The sequence below is a fragment of the Eurytemora carolleeae genome, unplaced genomic scaffold (assembly GCF_000591075.1).
Source record: "Eurytemora carolleeae unplaced genomic scaffold, Eaff_2.0 scaffold627, whole genome shotgun sequence".
Classification (NCBI taxonomy): domain Eukaryota; kingdom Metazoa; phylum Arthropoda; class Copepoda; order Calanoida; family Temoridae; genus Eurytemora; species Eurytemora carolleeae.
Window position 1 is genome coordinate 179,228 of NW_019396515.1, and position 12,189 is coordinate 191,416.

A 12,189-nucleotide genomic window follows, 5' to 3' on the forward strand; every position below is an offset into this window, starting at 1 on the left:
TCCATCTAATTTGTTCATTTTCCATCTATTTTGTTCATTTTCCATCTATTTTATTAATTTTCCATCTATTTTATTCATTTTCCATCTATTTTATTCATTTTCTATCTATTTTGTTCCTTATGTATCTATATTGTTCATTGTCTATGTATTTTGTCCATTTTCCATCTTTTTGTTCAGTTTCCATCTGTATTGTTCATTTTCAATCTATTTTGTTCAGTTTCCATCTATTTTGTTCATTTTCCATCTATTTTGTTCATTTTCCGTCTATTTTATTCATTTTCCGTCTATTTTATTCATTTTCCGTCTATTTTGTTCATTTTCCGTCTATTTTATTCATTTTCTAACTGAGCAAGCGTTCAATAAGACCAGTTAAATCATTTTTCCGAAAAAATCGTTCGTTCAGTAAAAATATCGTTAAGAAATTAAGTTTATTCGAAAAAATCGTTTAGAAATCGTTCATCGACTGTTTTACTGATCAATAATGTGCGAGTAATTGTTACAAATTTTAAATTGTTCGTTTTTGTTTTCTTGTTTGGTTTGAAAAAAAACAATAATTTTTTTCACTTAACGATTTAATTTGTTCGTTTTGAAATATTTGATCGTTGATGAAAACGATACCAATAACACAACTTCGGACTCTTTAATATATGGTCAGATAACAAAACACTTTTGTATCTTAAAAAAGACGATAAAAAGAACATTATTTTAGCTAAAACATGTATAAACTTTTTTAGAAAAAAATCTGAATTAAATTTAATTTGATTTTTTAAGGAAGAATTATTTTCATGATTAAATGAATTGCTGTATAACATTTAGGCTCACTTATGACATCACAGATTATAAAAAGAGTTTTATAAACATGCAATCAACTTATTCTCTGTATCTTTGATCTTACATAAAATCATTTGGTCATTTGTATAAAAATCCCAAGAAGCATAGGCTATTGTTTTTGAACTGATGTGTATCTAACGGCATTTTTTCTTCCAATTTCAATTTATAAAATTTAAACAAAATTTACCAAAAAATAATCAATATTTATGTTCAGTATAAAAAAGCTGAAGATGTATGTATAGCTAATCTTTATATTATTTTTTTTTTACTATCTATCTAACTTGCCAGGGTACATGAAATGTACAGGATCGCCATTATACAGTTTGTTGCCCAGAGTCCAGGAAAGTAATGTACATGTTGAACCGGCTCAGATATATGGTACAGTTGTACCGGCTCGGATATACGGTACATGTTGTACCGACTCGGATATATAGTACGTGTTGTACTGGCTCGGATATACGGTACGTGTTGTACCGGCTCGGATATGCAGTACATGTTGTACCCGCTCGGATAGAACCACTGTCGAACTAAACCAAATCGGAGACATGTCTTGAAAATTGTCATTTATTTCCCATGTTTTTTTCAACTAAAAGTTAGTAGTTAACACAAATTGATTCAAACACCTTATGGGAATAAAAGCAAAATTAATTATGAAAAATAAATTAAACATTTTTAGAAGTTATATCCCTGAGTTCGCCCTATAACCAGGATCTAGAGATAAGCTCTGTAAATAAAAATATATTTTAACTCAAATTTTGCAACCTCATTTTAATGGCAGATGATATGCAGCTAAGGGTTAACTTCGGAGTTATTGTGTCTTGGTTTCCAATAATCACAGACTTTAAAGCATTAAAATCAAATTTCAATTTTCAATTGCAATTCAAAGTGAAAGGACAAAAAATAAAAAAAAACGCAGAGACAAAAGTCTAAATGTTACAATATTCAAATTTTTCAAGTTCATCTTATTGGTATATTTAACATATTTTTTCTTGGTTTGTATTCTCCATGATCAGACAAAGGGTAAAAAGGGAACCTCTGTAAACACGAACATGGCACTCTACAGTATAAGAGGGTCACTTGAAATTATGTCTACAGTCCCTTTTAGGCAACAAAAACAAAAACCTTGTTTTTGACAATCTTAGGGAACAAACAAATTTTGCTAATCCGAATATTTTTTGCATTTAAATTCAATTAAAAGCAAAGTTGAATAATAAGGTTGGTTACCCTCGATGCGCTCAAATGTACGGAAATTGTCGAATCCTAAGATAGATAGATAAATATCTAATATGACGTCACTGAATATTGAGGTGAGAGTGACGTCATATTATTATTAGGTATTCAAATCTATCTTAGGAGACAACATTTTCCGTACATTGGTGCGCATCGAGAGTTACTCACCATGATACAACCTTGATTCAAAGTAAAGTAAGATAATTTCAATATATTTTTTCCTGAGTTGTTGAGGTAGAAAAATCAAAAATACTCCCTTCACAGCTTCGCGGGGAACACAGGTTTCTAAGCAGAGTACACAAAGGTAATATTGTTGAATGAATAATGATCCGAATTGGTAGGAATTTTGTTTCCTCATACCAGCCCGTCTGGTGTACCAGGTACGTAGTTGACCCAACGCGTTTTTTTGCCAGGCTGGTCTACAGTGAATGTGATCAATCCAGCCAGCCAGTCTATATTTTGTGCATGAAACATGCTTGTTCATAGTTGTACACTAGACCTGCTGGTACCATTAGATGCATACAGATCCGGGCTGCTATAAAAAGTTGCATCATTTTTTAATACTGAAGGGTTGCAACACCTTAGATTTTTCAACAATGACTCTCTTATACTTTTTTTGCAGCCCAAGACATGTACATGTTTGAACAAGAAAGCACTTGTTTTAATCGTAATTATTAAAGAAGGACTTGGGTCATATCAAAACTCTAACCTTTGAATCACCGTTTTTGAGTACGTTGGGTCGGGACAGTACTTTATCAAATAGTGGATAGGGCTGGGCACATTGGGTCGGGACAGTACTTTATCAAATGGTGGATAGGCCTGGGCACGTTGGGTCGGGACAGTACTTTATCAAATGGTTGATAGGTCTGGGCACGTTGGGTCGGGACAGTACTTTATCAAATGGTGGCTAGGTCTGGGCACGTTGGGTCGGGACAGTACTTTATCAAATGGTGGATAGAGCTGGGTACATTGGGTTGGGACAGTACTTTATCAAATGGTGGATAGAGCTGGGTACATTGGGTCGGGACAGTACTTTATCAAATGGTGGATATGGCTGGGGACATTGGGTCGGGACAGTACTTTATCAAATGGTGGCTAGGGCTGGGTACGTTGGGTCGGGACTCGGGACAGTACTTTATCAAATGGTGGATAGGGCTGGGCACTTTGGTCCCTTTTTAATACGTATTTTTATAGTTCGTAAAATAAGCATATTAAGTGAACGTTTAGTTCAAATATTTAATTTAATGGTTCTTCCACGCATTAACGGAATTTACCATTAATTCTCAAAAACTTCTGTTCGTTTACAAACTTTGAATATTGCTTTAACACTTGTTGCAAGGCATCGAATTCCATAAAAACGATTGTTTATGAATTAATTTCATTTTTGGTTAATAGTTTGGTTAATACCGAATATTATCTATATCTTTATTAGAATTGTTTCTTGTAAAGCTTTTATCTCTGCTATTCCAAAAATGTCAGAATAATAAACTATGTATTTATTTATTTATTGATTGTAAATATCATAATTTGCAAAAATAAACTATTAAGATGAGCCCTACGAAATGATCTCCAAGCCTCTGGATTACCAGATGATTATATCAAATCACCTTTAGAATAGATATTAAAGAAGTATTATGTAAAAAATGTTAGAAAAAACAACAACAATATTTTAATAGTTATGTAATTTTTTTTGATATTCAAGAAAACACTGCTTGACTTTTAACATTTTTTTTTATTTATTACTTCTATAATACCTATTATAACTTTTAGGGGTATTGCGGAGAATACGGAGGCTTGGAGACCATTTTGTGGGGTTCATGGTGGCCCTGCACTCTCTCCCTCGAGAGTACATATACTAATCACAAACCTATTTTTGCGATTTATTGAGCATTATACATTCATTTATTTATATCTTTTCAAATAGATCTCGTAGACCTTTGATATTTCAAACTTTTATGAGTTCTGCTAAATAAGATATAAAAAGATGTAAGAACTAGACATTTGTAGTTTTAGGCGAGAGTGTCCAGTACCGCTGAATATAGGGCAAAACCAAAATTGAACTCATTTTTAAATAATTTATTTTGTACTTTTCATCTTTTTCACTCATTGCCTTGCAAATTTAATCAATCAAAATCTATTTCTATAATTTTGTTTAGGAACAGAGAGATTTATTAATCTATGGAATATGAGGACGACATTTCAGCATTCAGTAAATGTATTTTAAAGCAAATAGTTTTAGCAGTAGCTTAAAAATCTTTTTTTCAATGTTATTTAAATTATTAAAAATAATAGGTTGAGACCGACAGACCACAGAATTTTGGGTCGCACTTTTAATCTAAAAATCCAACAATATTTAATTTTCCATATCCTTACCTCATATTTTCAATCCGTTTCCGCATTTCTTTGACAATAACTCTTTCCGCATCTTGTAAAAATAAAATATCATCAATATTTCGGCCAATAGTCAATATTTTAGCAAAATTATAGTATCATAGAGACTTAACAAACCTATATAAATCTAAAAATGAAAATTTCAGATTTCAAGAAAATGTGACTGACAGGCAATATACTTTATCTAATGCAGTTATCCCTCTTTTATCTTAAAATTAACTTTTCAATGCGGGTTATTTTTCAAGTGACTGGCGCATAATTATGCAGCAGGATACCGTTGTAAATTGGATGTGCCCATTTATAAATGGAGATTTGATTGAAATTACTTTTACATTCCCTTTAATGTTAATTCTAAATTTGACTAACCTATTCCAATCAAATATTTGCCGTCTCCGGTGTTTTTCTTCCAAGCCTCCACTATATTGACCAGATTATTATGAAATTTTTTAATTTAAAGAGATTTCTATGGATACCGATTACTCGCATCAAACTCTAGGATAAAGCCTTGCACTCTGATTGTGTAAACCGTTGATGATTATAGTTTTGATAATTTGATTAAAAGATTACAGTTAAATGCGAATTTATTTATCGTATGCTTTTAAAGGGACTGCAGCCAGAGTTACCCTCCATGCAAAGATGGAAATACATGATTTACAATATTTATCTGATCAAAAAAAGTAAAAAAACTGTCATTTTTCTGACTCGATCGAAAAGTTATTTCTGTTAGTTTCTCCTTTGCTTCTTATTAACAGGAAATGCGCAAGTCACTTTCGCAGAGAAACCGCGAATGAAAATATAGTTGAAAGAAACAAAAACATCTATAATTCATACTTGATCAGAAAAGGCTTCCTAGGGTACCGTTGTAAATCGGACATTGCCATCTTTGCATGGAGGGTCACTTGAAATTAGGCTTACAGTCCCTTTCAGACGTATATTTAATGTGAGAACTCTACATTTGAAAAATTGCGACATTATTAATTTTGTTGGAAAATAGGTAAGCAATTCCTTTAATCTTATTATCTTACCTTTTAGCCTGGTTCCGTCCTTAGAGGGAGTCATAAATATAAATTTAAGGAAGTGGGGAGGGGGGGAGAGGGGGGAAAAAGATTTAGCGAACACCTCTTTATTCTTTGCTGGTTATGTCTTTTTGTGTGTACAGTGTGTATTGTGATAAAAGTTACATTCATTAAGATCCCCATTCCTCAAGGCTTAGAGTACTCTGAATCTAAACAAAAATGCAGTTTTTTTTAATTTTTAAACATTTTCTCTATAGATGTAAAGTTTTCAAGGTAGAATTAACTAGTTTCAATTCCATTTTTTTGATTTTTAAAGATATATACAATCTAGGCTTTGAGGACGCTATGCGCACATATTGTTTTAACTTTTAACTGTGGATATATGAGTGAGCATTTTCTCTTCTTAACCCTATCCCTGCTGGGGTACTTGAAAACCAGGATATGCTGGGGGGGGGGGAATTTGACCCCCCCCCCTCTAAATCCGTAGTTTTAAAGATAAATATAACAAATCATACATTTTTGAAAGCTCTTGAAAAGGCCAATTCAGATTTGACAAAAAAAGATTTTGCGAGAAAAATTCGCACAAATTAGCAAAAACATAGATTTTCTGATAAATACATATTTTGCATTTATGTTCCTTTTTTAAATTTTTTTTTAGCATAACCAAGTGATATTTATTTCACGATTATAGTTTAACAATAAATTTTTAGATCTGCGAAAAAAATATGCCATTTTTGCAAACTAGTTTTGCCATTTTGCACAGATACACAGTAACTAAAAATGTATACTAAGGTTACATATCATTTCATAATTCATTGCTGTACAGTTCTCTAACCATTTCTAAAATAGAACAAAGAAGGTAAAATTGCAATTTTTTGGCAATTTTTTTTTGCAAAACAGTGCAAAACATATTGCAGAAATGATTGAAACTAATTTGATTGTAATACTTTTCTCAGCAGCTGTCAAAAGACATATAATTTACTTATGTTGAATCAAGATAAGCATTGCTAAATATAGTGAATATTATTTTGCAAAAATTGTGCTAAAAGTTTGCAAAAAGTTTGAGAAGTTTGCACAAGACATTTGAATACTTTCTTTATGAGTTATGATATAGTAGAATGTAGAAAAACAGGTTTTGACACTTTTTTGCAAAAACTGTGCAAAAAACATTGCAAAAAATGTTGCAAAACTGGTTCAAACAAATATGGCTGAAAGATTTTTCTTAGCAGGTTTCCAAAAACATTTGACTTACTATTGTTGAGTCAATAAAAGAACTATCAGCTGTACGCAAATTCTGTGCAAAAATTTTCAAAAGTTTTTCGAAAAGAGTGCAAACTTTCATAGATTATTATTTTCCTATATCTCAGCTTTACAAAATGCTATAAATCATCAAGAATTGACAATTTTTAGTGGTATTAAAAGCAAATTTAATTTAGGAGGTAATTTAGGCCTATTTCAGGCAGTTGGCCTGGACCCTCAGGCAGTCATCGAAATATTTCAATTTTTGCTAAAATATGTGAAAAATATACCCTTATATAACCCTTATAGTTTTTAAGCAATATCAAAAAACCATAGGGGGGGGGGTCAATTTGACCCCCCCAGCAGGAATAGGGTTAATACAATATATAAAAACCATCAGAAAAAAAAGTTTACAGATTTAATTATATATTTTCGTGGATTTTTTTTATTTTACAAAACTAAACATTTTTTTGAGACAAATATTTGCAATTCTAGGCATCCATAAACCTTCCCTAGCTGGGGTCATGTGAGTGGCCTTAAAAATGTTGTACCAGTTTTAACGTTTATTGGATACAAACAAACACCCAGACACCCAATCAAAGTAAGGCAGGGAGTAATTTTTTAACAAATGTGTTTACAAAAGATGGTTAATTAAGTAAAAGGTAACTTTTTGAAGCTCTAAGAGTACACTTTTTGTTTTTACAAAAGTTTTGCTAATAGTGTTTATGTACTTTACGAATAGTGAAAAAAGTAACATGATGGGAGGGGTAATTTGTATAAATATCAATATTTAAAATTGAGATTTATTAAGATAATATGATCGTAAGCTAAATCAATTCTACATATTAATTCAGTTTTTTTTCTTATTTTTTGCTGAACATAAATGCACTCAAACCAAAACCAAAATCTTTTTGACACTTTCACCTTGAAGTTTTTTAAACTTTAAGGAATAGTGATTTAAGGATTTTTTGCAATTTTTTATGCATTGAAAAATGAGTACCGCCTGTTTAGCATGCATATTAACATGGTGAGGCGAACCGGGTCGACCACTCTTCCATTGTATTCCATACTCCTGGATTGCAACCCTATACCTTTACTCTAAGGCCCTTTTCTTATCCAGGCAATACATAGATTCAGACCCACAGCCTTTAAAGAGTTAAAGTGTAAGACCACTTTACGATATCCATAAGCCATTTAACAATTCGGTCGGTTTTTTTCAAATACTTTCATAGTACACAACTTCTTTTCTTGCGTGTCTGTCTGTCCGTTTGTATTCAATAACGGCTGAACCGATCGGGCCCTAATTTTGTGTTGGAACCTCATGACCACAGGGTAGGTTAATCAAAATGGGGGGGGGGGGGAATCCTGGAAAACAGTTGGAATTTTTGTTTAAATGCAAAAAGAAAAATCTGCCAAAATTTGAAAATTATTTTAAATGGCCAACTTTCAGGGCAACAGTTAAAAACTAAAATATTAAAAGGAAAGGAAAGCCTTGTTTAGATAAAGATAATTAAATTAACATGAACATTTTTCTGCAGTTTAGAAAAAAATTGATTTCGTAAACTCTAAACCGAAAATTATATTGAATTTAAGGAATTAAATTGTTAACAAATAAATTATAGAAGAGCGCCAATGCAATATGAAATATGGTGAGGCACTCTCCACTAAAACAAAATATTTAATCGCTGAAAGTACTGCAGATTGCTGCAGTACTGACCAAAAAAGGATTCTACGTTTGAAATATAAATACAATGTCAGGTACTGAAACGGTGATACCATACACTACAATTTTAGTACTACAGTGACCTACATTTTACACCGTAGGCCACTGTAGTGCACTTTAACCATCAATTTTTTTTTATGTTTTGTATTACAACGAAATTTCAACTTAAAAGAACACATTTCTATACCCTATATCTTTACAGACTGATAATGGAAACTTTTGATATTTTAAACTTTAAATTTTGTCTCTTCAGTCTTTACCTCATCTTCCTCATCCATCCAATCATACAGTTCATCTTCGGGTTCATCTAGTTCGTCTTCAGGTTCGTCGAATTCATCCTCAGAAAGCTTGTTCCTTAATTCAGGATCTTCGTTCAATGCTTCAGGAAGGTGTTCATCTCCATTAGATGCTTCCCCAATGTAATCATTATTTCTTTTAATTTCATCATGAAGCTGAAGTTGATATTTTTTTAATCTTGGAGGATTTTTCAGCTGAAACCTAGTAAATTATATTTATACATTTATATGATTAGGTCTTTTAATTATAATTTTAATTACCCTTTGGCTAGATTATCCTTTGATTCCTTGCAATCCAGATCCTCTGAGCTGAATGTAAACATTAGATAAATCACGGACAGACAATTTTAATTATTTCAAAGTCAGAGAAAGCTAATTTTGTTTCCAAATTTTATCCAAATTTTTCATCAACATATTATCTCTATCTCTATAAAATAAAGCTCATCGCCCATATATATATGTCAGCTGTGGATGGCAAAACGGCTGAACCAAATGGGCTGACATTTTTGAGGAAGCCCATGGGTAACGCGGGGGAAAATAAAGGCTGCTAACAAAATTTCGACATTTTTTTTCAAAAATCAAATTTTTTCAAATTTTGATTTTTTTTCTTCAAAATTTGTTTTTTCAAAAGTATGAAAATTCCTTGGGCAACGCCGTGCACTTCAGCTAGTTCACTTATAAATATTTACACCATAGTTTTTTCACGGAAAGACATACTAAAGTTTGTTGTATATTCATAATGAATTTATGGGACTTTACTGGTACGACTTTGTGACCTCGGATCTCCTCTGCTTATATTCTGCGTACATATTGAAACCAGTTCTTTCTGGGCGGAATTTGTAAACAAGAAAAGATGCCTCAGTGTTCGTTTAGTATGCGATGAGGTTAAAAGCATTGAATTTTGATAATTTTGATAACTCACATAATAGTTTCCTATGACAAGAATATTTCATTAATTATTTATGTGAAAGATGGATCCCATGTCAGGCTTCGACATCCGTCTTGCGTTTACATTACCGCCCAGTGACACTACACTGCAGTACAAAAGGTGCGTACACCTCTGAAATAACTTTTCTTGCATTAAATCCTTGCGCATTAGAAATTACAAATGTATATATTGTTCTTAATAGCTCTTCAATGATTGGAGTTATGATAGTTGAAAACCTATATGATTTCAATCTTAAATGCGATTTACTTTAATTTGACGTGAATTAGGACAGCTAAGTCCATTTTAAAATGTTCTTAAATTTATTCTGAAAACTTTTGTAAATACGAATCAAGAAATTTAGCTTAAACAAACTACTATTTAAGAAAGTTTGACTCCAAAAAACATTTAAATGTTGAATAAAATGGTTTTTATTTCCAATCAGGTAAGCAAGGACACTTCTCTCCACAACTGAGTGGAAAGCGTGACTAATCCTGAACAAGATATAGTAATAAAGATGAATACAGAAGGAATACAGAAACTCAAAACATCAGGGATGAAGTACACACTGATACAGGTTTTAAGAGGGAATAGAGCCTTCAATAGACTTTAAATCAAATACCACAAACTGGTTTTTCACCCTTCTCGAAATGGAAACTGGATTACTCATGGCAGACCTCTGACAATGACAGGCAAAAGACACACTCCCCGTGTTTTGAAGCGATGGGACAGCATGCTTAGCGGTCTTTTTTTCTTTAAAAAATCTGTCCACATGGGAATACACGTTAAAAGTGAGGACTATGGTATTTCTAATACCTGTTACCCTTACACCCTCATCCTCATCCGCCTACCTCCTAAATTCCAACCTTATCCTACTTCACAAGCAGATATAGTGGAACTCAGAAACTGCTTTGCTGTGGAATCTTAATCAAAACTTTCTGAGAGAGATCATCATTGGTTTCATTGGGTGTTCCTTTCCTAGGGGGTACACCCAAATCACCTTGAACCTAGCCGAATGCAGTTAAGGCTAGGAGGTCTTTTAATTTCTTTCTAAATTACTGCAAGACACTGATACATGTAATGCAGCTGACAAAGGGAAGTTCTCATTATACAACAATGCCAGCTATAAACCTGCATAGATGGCCGATATCAATAACAACTGGAATAAATATAGAAACTCAAGAGCTGATATTGAAATACTACAAATTGCCTGATCAGCATCTCGAAACTGCATATTAACCACCCTGGGGGGGGGGGGGGGGATGCAGCTAATTGAATGAGCAAAACAGGACAGCCAGGAAACAAGAAGTTAAAAAATTTCCAATCAGGTTGAATTTCTGAGAAACTACAATCTTAAGGAACTGAGTTTTTGCCACAAACTTAAATTTTCTAATTTCTATATCTCTGCATTCAGATGGTTTAAATCTTTGTTTTTTTCAAACTTAGATTATTTGATCTAACAGAATACATAGTTTGAAATATCGAAGGTCTACTACATTGGGTTGAATAAATAGTTGGATCGGAAAATTTAATTTTGGGGTAAAAACACAATTCCGAAAAAAAATCCGCATATACTCAACAGTCACCAAATGAATTGAGTTTTTGCCACAACCTCAAATTTTCTAATTTCTATATCTCTGCAACCAGTGTTTAAATAGAGTGTATGCAGGATTTAAGACAGTTCTTATGATACCTACAGGGTGTCCCACAAAATATATTATGGTAAAAAGTGATTTCAAAGTAAAATATATTTGAGTAAAATATATTTCAACGAAATCAACTGCAAAAAGTATTTAATATCTAATACACGTTTCGTGGGACACCCTGTATCATCATTTTAAAAGATGTTATATGGGGTCGAGGCTGAAGTACCCGGAGTTACCCGTTGAATTTTAAAAGTTCTCAAAAAAATTTAGCCAACCCCGAGGTACCCATGGGTTCTCTAGGTAATCTCATAAGCTTCCTCCTTATAAATTATCTTACATCCGCCCATGACTCTTTAATGTTAAGTCATGAGTAAAAAGTTTAAACTCACCTAGACAAAATTTTAGAACTTTCTTTTCTTTTTGACATCCTGTCTGAGTTGTCAATTGTTAAGTTTTGACATCCTGTCTGAGTTGTCAATTGTCGAGTTTTCTGAAAGTTATTACATTTAAATTTCAGAGCTTATTTTATTTCTCTTTTTAGCATGCTAAATTTGCTGATAAAGGAAGGAAGGAAGGAAGAGGGAAGGAGAGGGAAGGAGAAGGAAGGAGAAGGAAGGAGAAGGATGTAGAAGGAAGGAGAAGGAAGGATAAGGAAGGATAATTAAGGAAAAGGAAGGAGAAGGATGTAGAAGGAAGAAAGAAGGGCGACGGAATGAGGAGGAAGGAGAAGGAAGAAGAAGGAATAGTTAAATTTACAGTTGTGAATCGAACAAGCCTCTCTCTAAATTGAGGGTTACTTAAAATTATGTCTAAAATTATGTTTAAAATTACGTCTAAAATTACATCTAAAATTATGTTTAAAATCACATCTAAAATTACATCTAAAATTAAG

The 12,189-nt window shown here is 32.5% G+C and overlaps 1 protein-coding gene across 1 annotated transcript; it reads right to left on the reverse strand.

Moving 5' to 3' along the window:
* Positions 1 to 935: 935 nt before the first annotated feature.
* On the reverse strand, positions 936 to 11,783 carry LOC111704699 (uncharacterized). The gene is made up of 9 exons (XM_023477013.1): positions 11,687 to 11,783; positions 8,988 to 9,035; positions 8,691 to 8,928; positions 5,654 to 5,677; positions 5,478 to 5,496; positions 4,819 to 4,869; positions 4,435 to 4,486; positions 2,283 to 2,346; positions 936 to 1,555 (listed from the first exon to the last, which is right to left on the reverse strand). The coding sequence occupies exons 1-9, from the start codon at positions 11,722 to 11,724 to the stop codon at positions 1,511 to 1,513; spliced, it is 579 nt and encodes a 192-aa protein (XP_023332781.1). The 5' UTR covers positions 11,725 to 11,783; the 3' UTR covers positions 936 to 1,510.
* Between the last annotated feature and the right edge of the window lie 406 nt (positions 11,784 to 12,189).